This window comes from Chanos chanos, chromosome 9, assembly GCF_902362185.1.
Source record: "Chanos chanos chromosome 9, fChaCha1.1, whole genome shotgun sequence".
In the NCBI taxonomy this organism is placed as follows: Eukaryota; Metazoa; Chordata; class Actinopteri; order Gonorynchiformes; family Chanidae; genus Chanos; species Chanos chanos.
Window position 1 is genome coordinate 13,974,448 of NC_044503.1, and position 22,217 is coordinate 13,996,664.

The 22,217-nt window shown below is 39.5% G+C and overlaps 2 protein-coding genes across 2 annotated transcripts; one reads left to right on the plus strand and one right to left on the minus strand.

The window, feature by feature from the left end:
• Positions 1 to 708: 708 nt before the first annotated feature.
• On the minus strand, positions 709 to 12,706 carry sort1b (sortilin 1b). The gene is made up of 20 exons (XM_030784123.1): positions 12,443 to 12,706; positions 10,608 to 10,667; positions 9,568 to 9,641; positions 9,338 to 9,440; positions 9,000 to 9,161; positions 8,392 to 8,465; positions 7,216 to 7,265; positions 6,863 to 6,990; positions 6,495 to 6,639; positions 6,156 to 6,311; positions 5,840 to 5,946; positions 5,476 to 5,578; positions 4,743 to 4,914; positions 4,164 to 4,354; positions 3,656 to 3,845; positions 2,885 to 3,001; positions 2,545 to 2,653; positions 2,340 to 2,452; positions 1,879 to 2,008; positions 709 to 1,520 (listed from the first exon to the last, which is right to left on the minus strand). The coding sequence occupies exons 1-20, from the start codon at positions 12,704 to 12,706 to the stop codon at positions 1,506 to 1,508; spliced, it is 2,463 nt and encodes an 820-aa protein (XP_030639983.1). The 3' UTR covers positions 709 to 1,505.
• Positions 12,707 to 16,390: 3,684 nt separating this feature from the next.
• On the plus strand, positions 16,391 to 21,903 carry sypl2b (synaptophysin-like 2b). The gene is made up of 6 exons (XM_030784838.1): positions 16,391 to 16,548; positions 16,720 to 16,794; positions 18,125 to 18,246; positions 18,435 to 18,639; positions 20,165 to 20,353; positions 20,594 to 21,903. Exons 1-6 carry the CDS (start codon positions 16,531 to 16,533, stop codon positions 20,714 to 20,716), a joined length of 732 nt encoding a protein of 243 aa, XP_030640698.1. The 5' UTR covers positions 16,391 to 16,530; the 3' UTR covers positions 20,717 to 21,903.
• The last annotated feature ends 314 nt before the right edge of the window (positions 21,904 to 22,217 follow it).

The window sequence follows — 22,217 nt, forward strand, 5'->3', positions numbered from 1 at the left end:
CTTGAATGAACACGCAATACTTAGCACTCTCATAAGAAATAGTGGGATCTGTTAAAATATCAATATCCAATGGATACTGTTTTTCATTTCCAAGAAGTAACTAAGAAGGACCAGGTATTTTATTAAATTTTGGGATGCAAAAAATGTAAATTCTTCACAACAAAGAGAGCACAAACCACTACAGCCTAAAATATTTTTTAAGAAAATGGAAACCCCATAGAAAAAGTGATTTGATATTTCAGTTACTTGTACTCCATTCTGTCTTTATTGCCAAAATAAAAATCACTCAGATGGCTCATTTTAGGCATGAAAGAAGTGTATTTAGGCCAAAAACCCCATTCTTTAATCCTCAATTATAGACTTAAGTTCTACCATTTCCTCCAGGTTATCAACACAGTGCAAAACCACAAAACTTTCTTAGCTTATAAAACAACAGTGCCCTTTGTGAAGTAATTTAGGGCCAGAATCATTTTTGGCTAGAAACAGCTGAAGAACTATATCTACAAAACTACAGTTGTGCTCTATTTTTTAGATTTACGTGAATAAATCTTAGTCTATACATATTGTTTTTTATATTTCAACGTGTCTTATCCAGAGTAAAACGAGCGCGATATACTGAATGAGCAATGGTTGTTTTTGTTTTTTCTTTTACAAAAATTATCAGAGAGAATGTGAGGCTAAGACCAACTCTGACTCCTACTGGTCTCAACCTGTAAAAAAAAAAAACTCACGATCACTGTATGTTGCATTCTGTACTATGAATTCAAGCTTCAGGAAAACATGTTTCTACACAGTAGCACAGTATCAGGTAAAACATGTTTTTAGTATCTTATTCTTGTCAGAAACTGACCAACCCTAGTTTGATTTGCTGCTGATACACTGTATCTCTAAGCATTTTATTGCTTATAACAAGAATCATCAAGGCTTTATTATCTAACTGTAGTATTGGACATTTAGCAAAAGAATACAAATTGAGGTGACACCTATTGTGAGGAATCTACTGGGATTTTGAAAAGACTTTTCTCAATCTACAGTAAAGGGGCTTTTCATCAGAGTAATGTAACTAGCCATTAATCCGAGTGAACGTACATCAAAGAACTGCTCATTCCATCATACAAACAGCAGAGCAAAGATTATTTTGTCCTCCCCTACCAAAAGATGGATGTACAGATACAGAGAAAGAACACGCTATGTCCTCCACAGAGCGGAGCGCTTCTTCAAGCTGAGAACTGTAAAGTAAAAATAGCAACGTCGACTCTCAGGCTAAGGTCTGGCCTTACTGGTGTCTGGAACGGTGACATTCACGAGATGCCTTGAGGATGAGAGCAATAAGGGTTGAATCCACTCCCAGTCATATGAATGAAAGAAATGCAGGCTGACAATTAAGCCGGAGTTGTAGGAAGCCAGGGCATAATTTAAAGAGAGGGCTGGAAGCAACAACAAGACGCTAGGAGTCAATAAAATGTAAAATTTTCCTGATGCTTCTACCCGCTGAGTGTTTGTGTCTATTCCAGAAGGTCCTGCGAATAGAGAACAAAGACAACTTAGCAAGTCAAAATGAAAGGTTAAATAAAAGAACATATGCATCTCAGAGATAAGACTTCCTCTTTAGGAAAGGCAGATCATGTGCTTTAAAACTGACTGACACTAATCATAACTAATCACTGAACAACGTGAGAAAGCTTCTAAACTTAAATAAACCTGATCAGTCTGCTATTTTTAAATGCACCAGTGAAAACTCTATACTGCTTTCCGTACCAAAAAGTGGAAATTATGAAAATTTAAAGTCCATCTACACAAGACTAATTCAGAAGTAAATCTCTCCAATAAAAAATGTGAAATGTAAACCAGACTGCCTTTTCATCTACCAATCTGTACCTCATCTGAGTCGTCATGGAATCCATTTCTGCCATGTGCAGTTACACTTGTATCCAGGGGTTCATCCCCTGCTTCAATCCCATTAGCTTCAACGTTGTGCTGTAGCACAGAATATCTGTGGACCAGGAACCTGCAAGATGGCCGATAAAATTTACATGACTGTCCATAAAAATTTTCTATCTTTCACATTGTGACAGGGTTACAACAGCATGTTACAGTGCGTTACTTAACACGTTCAGGGAACATAGATGTAGATTCTCTTAGTAAGACAACATTTCATTTCATTTCATTTGATACAACATGTTGACATTTTCACCAGTGTCAACAGGATCTGTTAAGATACTGCGACAGGGTCATGAATAAAGTAATAGCTAAGTAACACAGCATCGCATTGAACAGAGTACATTCAAGTGGAACAAGATCATTCTTCTTCAGGAAGCGAGGCAAACCGACTGACTCACCTTCCACCACAAACATACTTCTTGACAAAGAGAACTCCAGCCACAACGCTGATCATCAAGATGATTACAACTGACACAATGATAGCAGCAGAACCGGCAGGCCGGCCATCCTTCTGCGGAAGGAAGGAAGATGGCAAGAAAGAAAGTTAAAAACCACTTTGCTGTTTCCCCAAATGACACGTAGAGCAGCATGGTGATGGCTTACCAGTAGTTGTGGATCCAGGAGATTACTGATGCACCTCTGTTTGAGGTCAATGACTTTTCTCTCAGGCTCCATTCCACCTTCACACTTATCTCCAGGAATTTTCCGGTAACTGACGTTCAAGAGCAGAGAACAAAGAAACTGTCTCATCTCCAATTTTCCAAAGGAGAATCAGTGACCAATACCCTTTTTTTTGGTTGTTTAATTAACTATGCTTCTAAAATGATTCTCAAATGACAAATTATATATTAACATGAGAAAGTACAGTATTCAAGATCAGTATCACACACTCATGTCATGGTTTGATAAGTACATAAGACTGGGTATGCTGGGAAAACATTACCCGCTGGTCTGTAGCTGTTCCTCCTTGCCATGAATACAGAATTCCAGAATGTGTCCTTTGAGGTCAGGCTGTTCCTCACAAATGGAGCTGTTCTCCTTGCGGTAATAGCCAAAGTCACTGTGAAAGGGAAAGATGCTTTCAAGGACTAGCGTGTCTCTCATCACTGGGGTAATTAGCCCCAAAGTCTTAGCATTTGAGGCGTAAGAAAAACCTTAAGGATAATCATTATGAACAGAATGTTACATTTTTAATGCTACACTTCTTAAATGCCACATAAATGCTTAATAACAAATTAATAAAAAATTAATCAAAACAATTCTTGCAAAATAGAAGAGGAAGAAGATGCTATCTTTCCACAGTTACTGTTAGCATATTCAAACAGAACACTCCCTGTTATCCAGTACAGACAATAAAGAGGATATAATAAATTAGCAAAAGCACAGCAACAGCTGTTAAGGCTATTTGGTGGCCACATGCCACCTCAAAACGAAACTGTTAGCAAACGTTAGCGAGGATTAACCTTTGTTTGCCCTCTTGAATGAGGACTCAAAACAAAGGAAAAAAAGAACCCGATACTTTTGGCAACATGTCTCAGAAGTAACTCACGGCCTGCGGGCATAGTGCCATTTTGACAGTTTGCTGATACTGTACGGAACCAGATCTCAGATTCGTCTTCCCCACCCTATCTGAATCTGATCTGAGTCAGATGTACTGACTGATCCCAGATGAAAAGGTTAAAAGTTAAGTATAGAAACGAAATGTGGGCCCTACCACAGGAAGTCATCCAGGGTGCAAGGACAGGGTGTGGGCTCCTTGGTCACCTCGTAGTCCCGTCCATTCCAGCAGACGGAATCTTTCCGCAGACGCAGGAAGCGCTCCTTGAAGCCCAGCATACAGCCGTCATTAGGGTCGCTGATGTCATCAGAGTGGGCCAGCCACTGGACATAGTCACTGTCCACACCTATGTGACACACAAGGTCAAATCAAATCAAACCCCTGGAAGTATTTTAGCCGTGTTACAGACACGTTCTTTTGACAGCCTCTTTAGGTACTAATGAGCTTTCCTGCTTACAGCGCAAACAATCCCATTTGATAACCGTATTATATGTCAGCATTATTTTAATATGTCAAGCGTCTAATATAAAAATGTATAAACTTTGGATATATTTACATATTATACTGAATGTTTGTCAGCACTATCTGATTGCATTAAGCATCTGATATAAAAAATTCATATATTTTCTGTAAAACCTTTTCACGACTGTTGATCGCGACTTACAGTCTCGAGTGAGCAGCTCTCTGAAGTCAATGGTGACTGAGACCCAGTACTGGCTGAAGATGTTCTCCCGATAACCCCAGATACTGACATTCATGGAGCGGGCACCAGGCTCTGAGGCCAGGCCCGTGAAGTAGATGGGATCCTGGGTGAACGTGTATTCATGCCAACACTGCCCCTCGTCAGTGGAGAACCTAACGGACGGCAAACAAGCACAGAGATGAGCTCTTAGACAGAGAGAAGTTCCAGTGGACATGACATTTCCAAAATGAATTGATGAATTATCATTGTGCTGGTAAAGGAAGCTGTTCTTTGTTTATCAGAGTAACTGGGATAGGGACACACCTACCATCTCACCTCAAGTAGTAAAGTGACATAGTAAGCTGTTAACAATTTAAGTAATAATTCTCACATGTCATTGCTCAACAAAAACAAGGAGAGAGAACACATGACAACATTGGTAGCCCTCTGAAATAATTCAGACTGATAGTTACATATACTATTTTAGTTTTATTTGCTAAATCTATGATGCTCTTTGGTCTTTTTCAGCTTGCTCTGATCTGACTTGGTGTTGATACTCACTTGACCTTGGAGATAGGCTTGTAAGGGTTATGCTCCACTGCTATAAGCAGGCCACCCGAATCCAGGATGGCATAATGGTGTGGACCCTCTAAGGCCTTAAGCCACGAGTAACCCCCATCGTCAGACACATACACATCTGGGGTCATCACCGAGATTGCATCACCAACACTGCCTTTAGGTGGTGTGGGATGACAGAAAGAGTTGTTACCACGTGAAACTCCAGCCAAACCAAAACAGAGGAAAGCACAATGTTCAAAGGTACTGGACGTGTTGACTGTTCTAGGTTATTTGTGTACAAACTTCTTACAGCCATAATATTTTGATGAGTCATTCGACGACAGAAGATCTTTCCCTTTAAGCTATGTTGACCCATAAAACTTCAACAAGCTATCTCTAAAATATAACATGTCAAGGTTTGTTTGTTTTATGAGATAGACCCTGACTGGCATAGCAAATAAGCTGCTGCCCAACCACTTCGGGGAAACGTTTAAAAGACAAACAAAGCAAATACGGGCTGGGCTGACATGATTAAAATAATATCCACATAACAGCTGAAGCGTAAATGTTTAAATGGAAAATGTGTTACTCAATAATCCTGTGATTCAGTTATGCTGCAATTTTCCAACAAGACTACATTCAAGAAACTCTATTTGGAACAAATGCTTAATAGGCAGTTAACAAAGCACAAGGGTCCGTCTGAATGCATGCGTGCGTGCGTGCGGGCATCTTTTACCATGAGCTAGAATAAGCCCCACTGCATTTGGTTCACTCAGAGGCAGCATCGGGACGTTCAGCTTCATGGTTGTACTGTACGATGCATGGATGTGTAGGCTGCACTGCAGGGAGATAAAACGCAGATAAATACACAAACACAAACAAAGAAGCAGAGAGAAAGAGCACCGTTCTCTCAAACATAACAAGCAAACACACAGATGGATGACTACATAGTTTGGAATTGCTTGCCAACTCAAAAAATGCTGTCTCTTGCTCTGTGTATATTCTCTCATTCCCTTAACACTAACTAATGTAAGTGTAGGTTTTGAGGTTATTTTGGATTATTCTAAATTGGTCTGTTTATTTTCCAGGATGCTGCTTACGATTTCTTTATCTTTAGCAGTGGAGTCACATTGGCTATTCTCTGGCTTCTGCAAGGGCACCCATTCCCCTCCTTGATCGAAGGATACTACCGTCTGCACAGAGTCATCTGGGAGATACAGAGAGGATAATACCATTTAACAAACCTCAAATAATATCCCTTATCAGAACCAATTCAAAACACACACATTCTTTCAGATTGGTGTACCCAAAGATCATGCTAAGGAAGCTTCTTTTACAGACAGCGCCACAAAATTTCAGCCAAAGACAAAATAAGAAGAGACAATCTATTCTCTGTCACGTGGGACAGAACTTTACCCTCAGCTAGGACACTGGTCATGAAGACCCCACGCAGGGATGTGACATTGGTGAAGTCAGTGTCCCCTCCTGTAGCTGTGTAGAGGTGGCGCTCCAAAGACTTGGAGTAAACAGTACCGCGATCATCTGACACATAGATGGTGCCAAAGCCCGTGTCTGAGACAGACAAAAAGAAAACATAAACTGTTAACTACCACTTTAATGACCATATGGCAGATAAGAAACATAGCCAAGTTTGAAAAGCTTGTTTAGGTATGAAAACCGAAAGATTCTTTTGACGATCCCCTATTATAGACGAAAAGGACAAAAGCTACTTTATTATACTGTGAAGTCGCTGACCTCCAGGTTCATCCACGTGCATGAAGACCATCTCGTCATTGGCTGCCAGTATGGAATAAAACTGTTCGTGGCCAACAGGAGGAAGCTGGGCCATGTTCCAGGCCTCCCCCCGATCTACTGACACATGGATCCTTCGCAGAGTGCCCTAAGAGACAGTCAAATCCCACAAATTTCACACACATTCTTCACAACCGATCATTTACATGGCATATCTGAGATAAACAAATAAAGAGCAAAATAAAATCACAAATATCTGTTGTTTAACAAGTTGCACTAAATGGTACTATGTACTACACTGCGCTTAACATCTTCAGTAGCTGACACATAGACGTATAGTTGCGGTTTTGATCAATTTGAACAACGCATACCTCACCAGACATGACTGAAGCAAACAAAAAGCGTCCTCCAATTCCAAAGGAGTAGATCTTCTCTCCTATTGTCTTAATGGTGGTTCCATAGTCCGCTGTCTTTCTAAGCACCAGCATCCCTCTGTCATCTGAAAGCCATAGAGCCACAGAGCAAGAGGCCAAAAAAAAAAAAGCACTTAGTTCTAAGAACACTATCATAGCTGATAAATTTCAGAAAAGACTTGATCATAGCTGTGTATGTAGGTTTCAGAGTTAGACAGTTAGAAGAGAACTGCAACACCACCCCCCCCCCCCCCCCCCCCCCGCCCACCCCCCATTTTCCTTACACCATTTTAATTATATCAGTGACTCACAGCATGATCCGTTGAGGTTGGCAGTGAAGAACAGAGTGTTGTCCATACCCCTAAGGGAGGTCATTATATGTTAGAGACTGATAGTAATCACATTAAGCCATAAAAATAGTACCAGCATACATAAGAGAGCAGGGTTTAGGTGCTGCTTTGACACCAGTATACATACTTGTTATGTATAAATCAGAGGGGATATATTTAACGATGACTAATACTTTTAGGAATGGCCGGTTCCATTGATCTAGTTGAGCTTTCCTTGGTTGTAAGGTCTGATCCTTAAGCCAGTTAAACAGGCTTGAGATCAGTTAAACTGAAGTGCAAAGTATAACACTGACACAGTTCTTCTGTAGTGCTCCTTTAGAGAAGACTCATCCTGAACTTAAATAGAGCCACACCCGCCTCTAACTGCCATCTTCCTGCCGAATGTCGAAAAGTCAGCGTGAGTGTGTTGTCACGTGCACTCAGACGCGACCTTGCTTTTTCAAACGTGTACTTTCACCAGGCTGTTCGAGTTCCGTGTCGGAATCTCACAGCCTGTTACTCTGACCTATTTTCTGAGTGGCTGACCGATCTATTGAAGGTGAAGCACAGAAAAGCAAAAAAAAAAATTAAGTGAGAAGCTGGAAGTATGGGTCACAATGTTTACAGTCCTTTCTACTAAACACCCTTGATGCTGAAGCTCACTATGTGTGTTAAACAAACTTATCTCCATGGTGTATGTTTAAACTACTCACCAGGAAATAACACAGACCTAAACTAGTGACACCGGAGTCAACACAGAGCTTTTTCTTTGCTCTTTGTTACACAGTGACTACATAGTCAAATTTCTGGGCTTAGTTTTACTACAGGTCCAGGACAATGATTTACCCATCAAATGAGCTCTGCCATTTTAAATGAAACAGAAAAGCAGGGTGGAAAAAGAGCACGCATCAGTTGTTGTTGTTTTTTCTTTTTCTTCTTCTTTTTTTTTTCTTTTTTTTCTTTTTTTTTTTACATAAATATAACAAAGAATATTCACCTGGTGCTAACTCTGGGCTGTCATGTGAACAAAATGACTCAGCACTGAATTTCTAGCCTTGGTGTTAGAGTGAGCATGACTTGTGTGTTTACTGTTGGTGACTGAAAGCTGGCTAAACCCTGATGAGTTCTCCAAACAAAGTCTGCTAGGTGAGAACCTACCATTTTGCCACACACACAGTCTCATGGATCTTCTTCCAATTTTCTCCAAAATCCACTGACAACCAGAGGTCATTCTGCAACAAATATGTTAGTGCTAGTGTCAAGAGGAAGGTCAAACTTCTCCATTAAGAATAACACTACTTAGAAGAGAAAGCATTTAGAAAATACTTCGACAAGCCATGTGCTAAATGCAAGATACTGCTCGCTTAACTTTGGATCTCCACCAACACTCTCTACACTGTCAAATGAAGGGTTGTGGTAATTAGGTTCATCACAAGCAAAGTAGTGATATAAGAGCTAACAATACACACTATATAGATAACAAATTTTATGAAGTGCTCATTAGCTAAGTAAATAAAGCAGTATCAGGAGAGAAAAAGGAGCATATGTAAACTACCTACCAGCTAGCTTGTGCATTTGAGAGGCTGTGTTACAATAATTAATCAACCAGCAATATTAACGGTTGATTGGTTAAGCCCTGAAACATGGAACTGCCAAAATAGCACTAAATAATAATGTCCAAATGAAAGAGTTATTTTGCTCTTGTCGATCTGGTATATAGCTGTGTATGAAAGTTTCAAAGACAGGCACAAGACGCTCTTGCTCACCGTGATGCTAATGGAGACTAGGATGTTGGAGTCGGAGGGATTGTACATGATTTGCATGGATGGGTGGAAGGGGAGGTCTGTGTGGGTGAAGCTATTGCCAAAGTCCATTGAGCGGAAGATTCTGGAGCCCTTGTCTCCTGACACATCTCCTGTGAGGATCACCTGAGATGGCATACAAAAAGGTCTCAACACAAGCCATTAAAACAAATCAACTGTAATGTTAAAAATGCGTTCATTAGCCCATTCATTTCTCTCCATTGTGTACTGCATGTGCACTTTAAATATAGACTGGATGAATATTTGGTTTTTCAGAATCAGTACGACTGCATCTTCCCCACCTTTCCAGAATTGTCTGGTCCAATGGCAATGCCAAAATCAGTTCTGATTAAGGTGTTATTGATAAGGTCTGTGACATCTGTAAAGGACTTTCCATAATTCTCACTGAAAGAAAAGAGAGGGGGAGAAGGGGGTGTCATCAGGCTTAAGGTTCTATTACGCAACATGTGATACCCGGTCAAATACTGACATTTAACAACAACTAATTACAGGTGAAACATACGAGGCATACCTTCTGTACAGCTTAGACTGGCCAAGTCTGAGCAAGAAAAGGGGCACCTGAAATGTTGTTAGAGCTAAGAGGACCTGTGGAGAGAGAAAGTGGCTATTTAGAGTACTTTACATTTTCAAGCCGTCCCCTTTGACCAAGCAAGACAGGAGGGGGGGGGGGGGGGGGGGGGGGGATATAAGGGACATAATGGTAACACTACCAGCCCATTTGAATAGCAACAGAACTGAACTGTAACGGAGTAGAATGCTGGTCATTAGAGGGAGTCCCAGGGTTCTGGACTGAGTGAACTGGAGTTATAATTTAAGTATAGCAAAGATGCGAGACACGCAGAGAGGAAAAGCAAGTCCAATCGTCAGCCTTCAGTGAGGAGCACTTGAACATCATTGACTTTAAAGAATCTTCCATAGAACTGTCATAATCACTCTCGCTGCTAAATGTACCACTGGTGCAAAACAGCTGGTGGAAAATAAGATGTTAACAGATGCAGTAAACCAAGAAGAAGAGAAAACTGGCATCTGATAGAAATGATCTGATGCTGCATTTTCAGTTTGACAACTTCATATATGCAGTATGACTGAGAAATGTATAGTCTATAGCATAAAAACCTAATCCCCTACCCAAACCCTCAACTGCCCTACAGAATATCAATTTTCTTCAATGTGTTTTTACTGTCTTTTCAGTGAACTGAGACCATCAGCACAAATCAATTCAGAACCATGACAAAATACTACAAGCTTAAAAAGAGGAAGTTGGGGAAGCCATCTTACGCATTGCAGCATAATTTTGATATAAACATCTGCTGCATGTTGTAAAAATAATGCAAGTCACTGTCAATTGCAGTAAACAGGAGGCTTGGGGACTTTTCATTGTCAACGCATTCATTGTAAATGGAATTTAATCAATGTGTTTTGAATTGTTAACAGAAAATTATAGACAACTGACAACTCACACATGCAGTAAGTTAGATTCTTATTCATCCCTTTGAACTGCCTAAACTAAACTGCAGTAACTCGATTAAAGAGCGTAAGTTAAACACTCACCCCTGTGCCGTCTCCAACCCAGGCCAGCGACACAGATCCACTCAAGTCATTGAAGGTATACTGCAAACAAAACACACCTAAATTAATAAGACTTAGTTCATAAATTAGTGTTAAATATCATGTTTGTAAAAACTCAAGGAAGCGACGGTGAAATTTCAGCCTTATGGTTTCAGGCTCAGGAAAGAGGAACATACAGGGGAATGACTTTCTCTTAAACTCAGACTGAGTAGATGAATGAGAGCATGTAAAACAAATATAAACCTCAAGTTATTGGTCACTAGCCAAATATAAATGGTACCCTGTAGCCTATAAGGCCTCTCACTGCCTCAGCCACAAGCGCTGGACTATTCTGTATGTATATAAACCACAATAACAATAGGATTTTACAGTTAAAACAGCAGAAAATCAGAGCATAGCAAGATCCTGGGAGTGACTGCTTAAAATTTACACTTTTAGACAGTAAAGGTATGAGCCATAAGGGTTTATTTAGTATGCAGTCCTAATACAACAGTAAACACTTGATTTTCTGATTAATGAAATTCATCATTTAACCATGATGCTTTATGTTTTATGACTAGAAAGTTCAGAAAATGCTACCATGATTCTGTGACACTGACATAGAGGATTTAATCTGAGACTTTTCATAAAATACGTTCACATCATACATACATACATACATACATACATACAAAAACCTTGAGCTTCAACTATTACTTCGAGGGCAAGAGTTAAAGCCTGTAATCTCATCAAGCAGCTCTTCTCTTGAATAGTATTTCTGTGCTTACGTATCTTTGCATGTTATATAAAGACCACATGAAAACAGGGACCAATCTATGGCCAGCACTAGTGCTGTATATATATAGGCCTACTGCAAGAACAGAAGGAAAGACACTATTTGACTCCTGACCAAGATATTCACATATATTTACCCATTCAAATACACAGACAATTAAATGAATACATTTTAAAAACAGCAAAATTAACATGACTAATATGTATTCATTGTTTTTTTGAGCAACATCAAGATTCTGAAACAAAGACCAAGTTTCAGGTGTCATAGTTGGATTCTTCAAAGACCTGTCAGTCAAGATGGTCGAGACTGGCCTGAATAGCCATGGTGCGCCCAGCCCATGATCCCGATATTTAAAAACCAGGAAATATTCAAAACTGTAAAAACGAAAGTAAATCCTCATAATCTAGTACCATAATATATTTCTAAGGTTTCTTGCATTGCGCTAGAATCTGATATTCAAAAACAGCTTGACCTGTTTAAAGAGGTGAATAATAATAGTTGGTGGTTGTTGCAGGTGACAAAGCATGAAGGTGGCATGCAGATGGACCTGTTTTTCGTGTACACTTACTTTCAGATAAAGCTCCAGTCCCCTGAGCATTTCAACCGATCATTTACACAGAAATTAAATTACTAATAATTAGAGTTGATGTGGATGTCGAAATACTACAATTATATTTGACCAAAATACCAAAAGCTCTGGCATAAGAAAAAGGAAAAAAGGACCTATATAAGACTAGCACAGGAACCTTCATGAATATGAACACTCAACAAGCCGGCCAACATAAAAACAAAACAAACGAATGTATTTTTTCAGCAATTTTCATACTGCAGATATGAACTGTCCGTTTGATTGTATCCTATCTATTAACAGATTCGTATGAAGAGTAAATGGTGGACGAATTACATCCATCGTCTCTACGCCAAAACCTTTAAAAACTCGAAAATGACAGGCTAAGACTGCGAAACAAAAGAAGAAGATCGGTGACAACACGGAACACAATTAATGCACCGGCGCGTAACCCGAGTCACCGGGATAACTTACACTGTGTGTGTTGTTGGATAACTTGGATTCATATCCCTGTAGAGCATTACAGGTGTCCCCTCTAGGATCGGTGCTTCTTTTGTCGATTTTGTGTTTTAGGAGAGAAAGATCTGCAACTGATCTCTCTTTGATATGCCTTATTGCAGAGAGAGGGACTCTCTCATGCACGGCATGCCCGTTTTGTGACGATTTCAATTCTTGAAAATCTATGCCAAACGCAATGGGCAACAGAAATAACAAAACGCAGTGCTGTAGTCCTCCCATCCTGAATCTAGAGTTTGTGTCCCACTCGTTTTTTTTTGTTTGTTTGTTTTTTATTTCCGGACGCACATTTAATCCTTGAAAACTGTACGTCGTTCCAGAGCGGCCGCTGACGACATCAACAAAAACAAAGTGGCGCTGACAGCGACCTATCTAAGCAACTCATCTTAGACACGGGGTCATCGAGGTTTCGAGGCGGTACGCCGCCCAAGCACGCCTCTACTCTTTGAATAAAGTAATATTTTGAAGTGATATTTCTCTTAAGAAATACGTGCACTTTTACCTACCTACGAAAAAGACAAAAATTAAAATAAAAAAAAGCCCGACGCGGCACAGGGTTTTGCGGAATCAACTCACGAATGCGCAACCGCATAATCTCCTCAACGATGAATGCACCTTGCAGGGAAAACGCACAGATTTGCAGCAGCACATGACGCTTCTTCTGATTGGCTTGTATCCATCCCTAAGCTCGGTGTACATGATGGTCAAGTTTGGTTGTACCGAGTGTGCGGCGCTCTACTGAATGTAGAAGAATTTTGAAGTCTTTGTTTGGGCTCTTGAAAGGGAATAGACGATGTAGCCAAACATAAAACATTTAAGGATTTTAATGTGATGTGTATTAACATTTCTTTTTAAAATAGCTGTTAAAATACACACTGATATTAAATTAAAACCCTGCATTCAGTTGTGAACGTTTTATTTGATGTTTCGATATAAAACGACTGATCATTCTAGAATAATGAAACAGAATATTCAAACATATCAACAAATGTATATAAAATTATATAAGTATACAACATTTATTACAATCCTTCATATTCATTTTAGATAAAGCATTGAAAAATAAGTAATAACCGCCCCACCCCCTTTTTTTCTCTCTCTCTTAACTGCAGTCAACACAACGAATGCCATCACCACTGCTCTGTTTTTTTCGTCATTTCCCCTGTTTGTCTGTTCTGGGCCTTATGGTTATTCAGCTTTCACCCTGGCTGTCACAACAACAAAAGCAACAGCAGCGACAACAAATGATTATCCACTCAAAATGACCAAAAAACCAAAACAAAACAAAAACTATCAACCCCATTAACAAATAGCCAAATTTAATCCAAATACTTCATGTGTCATTTTGATAATACTTATCCTTTATACGAGCATAAAATATAATCATAAATACAAGACTCAGTGGTTGGAGGAAAAGGAGCCAGTCAGTCCCAACCTATAGTCTATTCCTGGTCAAATTATACATGCAAACACACATTATGTGACACACATAAAATGGTTTCCATTTGGTTGAAAAGCACATAGCTGAGATGAGAGATGGCTCCCAGTATTTCAAGCACAGCACGGCCCAAGTCCATGGATTACACCAATCTCAGTGACTAAAACCCTTATAAAACTAGAGTTCTGCCTTTCCTTCATCGTTAATCTCTTTTTAGCCCAGTAACGCATTTGTGTTGCAGAGAATGGGACAATGGAGAAAGGAAGTGGAAGACTGGCACAAACCTGTTATTTCACCGTCCATCATGATATTGTTTCTGGTCAGCATTGTGGTGTTCTTGTTGCAAATTCAATTCAATTCATTTTTCTCATGAATTCATTATTCTTACTGTATGATGCATATTAAGGTAAAGGCCTGCTCCATGACACCTCTACCCCCATTCTGTGACACACCCCCCCCCCCCTTTATGCAAGGTATCTTAGTTCATGAGGTCAGAGTTTATTGAAAGACCTACCACATTCAGTCAATTCCCATGGTCGACATCCAATATGGGAGTTATTACCTCAACATGTCCTAGTGGAGCACTCAAACTAACATCATTAATCTTTGCATAGCATTAGTAGGTCTACACATTCCTGTTTCAGTTGAACATGCCATTACTTGACACAGAGTTAATCCAGATGAAAATTAAGGACAGTTTTTTTTATTTTTCCTCTCCTCTCTAAACTAAATAAACACTAAACAGGCCATTGTGTAAAAGAGTCTAGAGAACACTGGATTTTTCTGTTATGTGGTGCGCAGTTTGAAAGTGAAATTCCAGCAATGATTTAATTCTGTGCGCACACGTGATTTGACGAGGTGCTTTTATGTATGGCCAATCCCATGACTCTAAGTCATGTGGTATATAAAAAAAAAGGGACCCGCTGTGAGACACACGTCCTACCAACATCCTACCCCACAAATATTACCACCACACCCACTCCAGCTCTTTGCAGTTCCCTGATCCTGCTGTTACCACTGTTTAGCCTGGGCAACTAATTTTTTTCTCTCCTCTGTCAAAAGCGATCCAGGACTAACAGACCCATTCATCCGCGTATTTTACAAAGCAAAGTGGATTGGTTTCAGCTTTCCAATGAATTTGTTTGTTTGTTTGTTTGTTTCTAAAGGAAAAGAACCCACCGAATAAAGGAAAAATTAAACATTGAAGTGTAATTCTCATAGGCCTATTTAGCAGCCTGGTTTCCACTTGCAAATTGTAACATTCCTTTACACATATATGTTCCCTATTATGTTATGCTGGCTAAGATTTAATGGACAAATGCTTGTTATAGCAAGTCACAAAATCGATATTTGGACGAATTAAACCAAACTATTGTAAAATAAAAATCATCTAAAACTCATTTCTTTCGGAAGAAAATCTTGTCTGATGAGCAATTTCTGCCGGGTAGCATTCCTCTACAAATCACGTATAATAGAAAGAATCCCCTCCCCCACCAAGAGCCAGGCCGCTTAAAAAGGGGGAAACAAACAAAGAAACTCTTATTCTCACCAAGTGACCAGCCTAAGATAAGGCTGGCGTAGCCTACTGCAAATGACTGACGGTTCCTATTTTCCCCACAAGATGGTAGAGAGGGCATCAAGGGCTGGTTTTCTGAATAAAGATTAAGACTAGTTAAAGATTAAACGGCGGGTCTACATCTCTTTGACAAATTAAAATGACAGTAAAAGTATACAACAGACAAACAATACCATTGTGAAAACAATAGCCTACCCCTGTTATATTGCATTTGTCTTATGAACACTCTGCTTTATGCCTCTGAGTACCGATGAACATGTATGCTAATTGCTGAATGTAATTTTTAAAAAAAGCTTTGCCCATAAATCCATACATCCAGTATTTCAATTCCCGTCTCATTATCCTACTGTATATGGCGTTTCTGCCTCTCTGCACTGCCCCTATGGCATCCTGTTTTAGTATCTATATTAACGTTTGAGTATGTGCTTCTGCCTGGAAATAGCGACCCCTTGTGTCTTCAAACCCAATTGTTCGGCAAGAAATTCTTGAAAACTTTGTGAATATTGACGAAATACGAAGCAAACCTACATACAAATTAGACTGTTGTTAATGGTATTTAAACAAAAAAAAATTTTTACTTACCAATATAATAATTAATAACAGAACTAATAGATTTAATTTAAATACATACGTACTGAAAAACAACAGATGAAATTTGGCATCAGTGAGAAATTATTTATGTGGTAATGTAGTGGAAACCTCTGAGGTGCTCATTTAAGGCATAAGCATGTTCAAACAATAAAAACAAGTTGGCCGTTATTATTTGTTAATTTCTCTCGATATCTACGAACCTGTCCTTATTTGCGTAGACGCTCATTGCCGGCTACAAGCTATCTCTTTAAGAGTATACGTCAGGATCACGTGTACAATGCCATGTAAAGAAGAAAAAAAAGTTTGACAAGTTTTTATTACTCCCTACGGAGACTATTATCGGTGTAGTTGCATTAAATTAGACTCATTAATCTGTTACATTCAAATTTACCGTCAACTTGTTGCGAAACACCTAGCAATAAAGCGCTAGACATCGCCGAAATGGACAGCATTGCTCAGGTAAATCAAAGTAGTTGAACCGTCTTTCAAAAGAGGGTCAGGTTTCACGCCTACTCACGTCCTTACGAAATATTTTGGTGATTTTTCAGTTTGAGTTTGAGTTTGAGTTTCCTTGTGACCGAAGTCAGCTTATTTTTAAGAGACCGTTTCAGTTTTTGCTGTCGTCCACAGAAAGCGATGTCGGCGCTCAGTTTTGATATTGGACCCTTGAAAGAACCTTTGGGATTTATACGTGTTCTCGAATGGGTAAGTGTGACAAATTATCTACAAAGAACTTGATAAATAATTTTGTAGGCTGTTCTAGGGGGCACCCTATAACCGTCAGTATTCTATTCAATGGAGATATCGACATCTGGGACAGTGGTTCACTCTTGACGAAACGCCTTACTTAACTCTACAAATAATGTCATTTTGTCCTCATGTATACTGAACGTTGATCAGACATAATGTCTGTGTTTTGCAGTAAACATGTACGCTATCAAGTGACATGCAGAAACGAATGCTCTTCGTGTCTGCACTTTTACACAGTGAACGCAGGATAGTTCATACTCGTAGCATGTTCCTTGTAAATTCTAAAGAAAAGTAATGTATTACTAAGATTTTTCACTTAATTCAGGTCAGTTTTAGCAATAGCAAAAATAAAACTCCTCACTAACATTTATTTTTGGTTCACATTTATTTTTGGTTTCATTTTGTTTAGCCCTATAGAAGCTCCTCTCATGTAATCAGTCATATGAATTGCTGAATTGCTTCTTGGAGCTAGGTTTACATTTGCAGTAGCCCGTCTTTTGGAAAGCAGGGACACATACATTGCTGTCCTTCTTTCTAGCAGCAACAGGGGCTTGTCTTCAGCGGTGTTTGTTATGTGTTGACTGCCAGCGGCCTGCTCCAGGTCACTGTAAACAATAGGTTAACTGTTTTCATCCGTTCTTATCAAAGATATGCTTTTTGTAAAGGGGAAAAAAGGAGCGAGTCTAGCAAGCATGACTCAGGACATCTGCATTCTCCGTTATTTCATTTGCTGTCACTTGACTTTCTCTGGTCAGGCAAATTGATTTTTCCTCCCCACAGAAATAGTCTTAATGCAAACCCCCACTTTGCAGTGAAAACTTATGCGCCCGCTTCAAGAAGGGTAGGTAATTGATATTTGTGGGGTAAAAAAGGCGTTTTGATCAAAAAGAAAAACGAAATTTCGCGTACTTGAACTCTGATCAAGTTTTGTGTTGCTGTTTCTACAACCAGTTGATTTGGCTGTAGATTTTTATCAAGATTTATAGGGACGTTTGATGATAGTATAGGGTGAAATGGCGCTTCCTTTGAGGAAGGATGTCGTTGAAGAGAGGAAACAAATAATGACTTGAAGCCTTGTGGATGAGGTGCCGCAGATGTTTTTAGTTTCATTATTGACTCCCACCCCACCCCTCAGTTACTTTTAGCATTAGCCCAATGATAATAGTTTAAGGATTTGTGTTAATTTCTCACAGGCTTCAATTGTTTACTTTTTACCTGCTCCTTTAGGACATCCTTACTTTACTGTGTTTGATTGTGTGCTTCTTATCATGGCCTTCGCCCTTAGGTTTTCTCCATATTTGCATTTGCTACGACTGGAGGTTATTCTGGTTCTACCAGCTTCAACATCCAATGCCAAGGAACAGGCAGTAGTTTGGAGGTGTCAGCTGATTTTGCCTACCCTTTTAGGTAAGATGCACTGTGTTTGTTGTTGTCATTGTTTAACCATATATCTGAGGCATGTCTATTCTGTCAAAACTGCCCCCACGAAAATGTTTTGGTTGCTTGATGAGTTCTTTACATCAACCTTAAAAGCCTGTGACTGAGACATAATCAAAGTTGCACTTGTTTCTTTCCCCGGGTTGTTTCTCACGCAGGCTCAATAAGCATTCGTATAACATCCCAACCTGTAAAGTCAATGACACGAGCACCGTGGTACGGTATCTGACGGGAGACCACTCTTCTTCTGCCGAATTCTTTGTCTGCATTGGAGTGTTTGCCTTCCTGTACTGCACTGCTGCACTTGTGCTGTATCTGGGTTACCAACAGGTGTATCGTGGCAACAACCGCGGACCCATTGTGGTACGTTGGTTTTTTATCTTCGTTCCCTCGTGGTTTGAATGCTGCAAAACATGTCTTGTATCCTACTGACATCTGATTTTTAAAGTTTAATCATCTCAAGTTTATAAAAATTTAAAAATGTATCGCTCTTGTATACAGTCATGTATACAATTCTTCTTTTTTTTTCTTTTGTTTGTAAGATTGGCAAGAATGAGGGCCTCAGTTAATGTTTCAGAGTGAGAGTAAAAATGGTACAATCACGTGAAAAACCAGAAGGCCCCAAATCTAGAATTTAATAACAAAACACACAAATGGACACAAATGCCCTCTTTGTGTTTGTTAATTATAGTGTATAATGTGTACGTTGATGATATTTTCACTGTACATGATTCTTAAACATATGCAAGGTATTCAAAAAATAATGGAGTTGGTGACATGTTTGGCATTGAAGAACAGAATTAAAATGACCACATCTCCAGTGAATAGATGCAGTGCTTTAATCAAGTGCTTCAGAATATTTTTTACTTTGCCCCTAGTGGCCCAAACTGTTGCTCACGGCTGGTGAGATCAGCACGTCACAGTCCTGTGTTAATGAAGCAACCGGGGGGGCGGGGGGGGGGGGGGGGGGATGTTTCACTGACAACAGCTGCAAGCTTCTGTGTTTTAGGCCAGAGGCCAGAGCAAAAGCATTTGAGAAGGCTTTTTCACAGAACTACTACGAGATACTGCAGCCACTTGCAAAACACCTCCACCAATGCAAATGAGGGATGACATGGAACCAGATTAGAAAAACCCTTGGTCAAAAGTATCATACTGTAAGAGCAGTTAAAAAAGACAGTTGAAGGATCCTGATAGTTGATTTAATTTTATGATGATGTAACGTTTATGACATGAGTCAACAGAAGTGCTTGAACAAAAAAGGCACCAATAAAACATTGTAGACACACAAACTGTGTGCAGAGACTCAGTAATAAATCTCTCTTTTTTTCATCCCCTACACTTAGTTTTGTACATTATTTTTACCCATTTTCATCCCAATTATGAATGCGCAGTTCCTTATACTCTCTAAATTCTTTGCCATTGCATGACCTTTGCACCAATCCAAGACCTTGAGTCTTTCCATATGCGTCCTTGGATACACTGCTGCTTCTTTTTATCTGCCAGTTTACATGTGTCTCCATGGCAACGTCTGGAGGCCCGCACCATTTGCCTACAGCAGCTGTGCAGTTCCCCTGTTGATGGTAGTAGTTACTAAAATGTGATAGTGGGGAGAATTCCCTGTCTGGCTGAGCCTCTCAGGCTTCTTGTTTTGCAGTGCCGGCCCCAGCCAGCAGTCATTGAACGATTCGGTCTCATGTCCCTGGCAATGGGGAACATAATTTACCATCTGGGCACCTCTATATAAATATGTTTCACACGAAATAACTCTGTGATAAATTTTGAAGAGCTGATACTCTATCACGTCATTATCCATTTCAAGGAACTATTAGCATTGCTCTTCCTTTGTGGAAAAAAAAGCTATCTTTTACCCATTCCTTGTTTGCAGGACTTGCTGGTGACTGGAGCTTTTGCGTTTCTGTGGCTGGTATCTTCTTCTGCTTGGGGCAAAGGCCTTACTGATGTCAAATGGTCCACAAGCCCCTCTAACCTCGTTACCATCACTGATGTCTGCAAACCTCCAAACATATGTACTCCTGGTGCAATCCCCCACATGGGTCGTCTGAATGCCTCAGTGGTACGCTGTGCTCTCATAACACTTACTTTGTTTACTACTAACTTTAACTGGAAAGCTTTCTTATGGGTTATCTTTATGGAGCTTGCAAACAGTAGTCATTCTGTTGAGAACATAAATCCAATGATATGGTTTTCAGTGTACTGCTCAGGTTTTTATCTACTAAGTAATCACATGATATAGTCTTTTTTTTGTTTCTTTGTTTGTTTTTTGGTCTTCTACCTCTTTTTTTTTCCCTTCCAGACCTTTGGTTTCCTCAACCTCATCTTGTGGGCTGGAAACTGCTGGTTTATTTTCAAGGAGACTCCTTTCCATAAGTCGGCGGCTCCTCCGGCCAATGAGCAAGAAGGAACGAGACAGCCTTAATTATACAAGAAGTTCCCCCCAAATTCATCAAAGTACAGCTAATGCAGCACAGCTGATGCCAGATGAAGCGTGACCAGAAGTGTCCACCTGTTTGCTGTTATGGATACATGAGCTCCAATAGTTCTCCAATAGAGCTTTTGGCTGCTCCTGTTTAATTTCAGATACCTGAATAAAAAAAATATTTATAGTGAATACAACAGGAAAGCTGTTAACTAATGGTTTTGCGTGTGTTATGCTTGAGAAAGTATCAGGGTTATCGGATGTTACCAGGAAATGGCGCTAAGAGCAGAAAATGGAAAGTTTGAGATGTTACGTGATACCGAACGCCTGTAATATGTCCCAGACTGAAGGACCCAGTACGCTGCATGTTTTGTTATATCCTAACACTAACACAATCAGATTCAAGTAATCAGCCAATGTCTTCGATAGCAGAACAGTCTGTTCATGCTCATGCTGAGACATCAGCGCAAGCCTCTGGGTTCCAGAAAGTGTTACTGGGAAACTTTGCGCTCTGTTTTCAGTGTGTTACAATTCAATGTTTTATGCTTTGCAGTTACAAAACAGTGAAAACCATACTTATGGGTATGTTTTGATGTACATCGGTGATCAATAATTATTGGTCAAGTTTGGATTTTTTGCTTTCAGTGCAGGTGGTAATTCCATCTCCTCATCTCCTGTTTGCAGAATAGAATTCAGAGTAATATTTCCATTGTGGAAATTTACTGTTACAAAGCAACATTGTCTACTTCACCACTTTACTGTTTTTTTTTTACTGTAATACTGAATACTGTTCAGTACGCATTCTCTCACTTCACATCATTTGGTACTTTGTCATCTCAGTGCATTCACTAAACAGTGTTCAGTGTTCATCTCTATGAATATTACCACTGTAATCTTTATTTAACATGGTTTTCTGTTTGTCATGTGATAAGTGCAAAATATTAAAAAGATAACCTTGATATTATTTAAAGGGTTGTAGCGCGGTTCATGTTTCAGTCTGGTAGAATATGGTTTGTTGGGGAGGACAGTGATAAGTGTGGGTGTTTGGAAAAACTAATTAGGTTAACATTTGTATTTTGTGAACTTACAGAAGCTGTGCTGATTAATCTCTCGTTTTACAGTTCTTTAAATGAGCCTGTTTTTCTGCATGTTTTGACATTAATGTGTGTCTTATTGATAATGGTGTTTTAATAAAAGAAAAGGACGTAAACAGGTTTTTTTTTTTTCATTTTAATGAAATTATATCATTTTTAATTTATGTGAGGAACTGTCATAACCAGAAAGGGCGTCACACGGCTCTTTTCATGGTATCTACGTTCACGATTGTAACATTTCTTTGAAAATCTACTTTTTCAGACTTTTCTGCTTTTCTTAGTTCACTAGCAAGTACGTGTGCTTACTGTGTTTCCACACGCAAAGCTGGTTAAGCACAATGTCTCTTGAAATTTGCTATAGACCAACCACTGGGTTTTTGTATGGCCCTGAACATTTGACAGCAGCG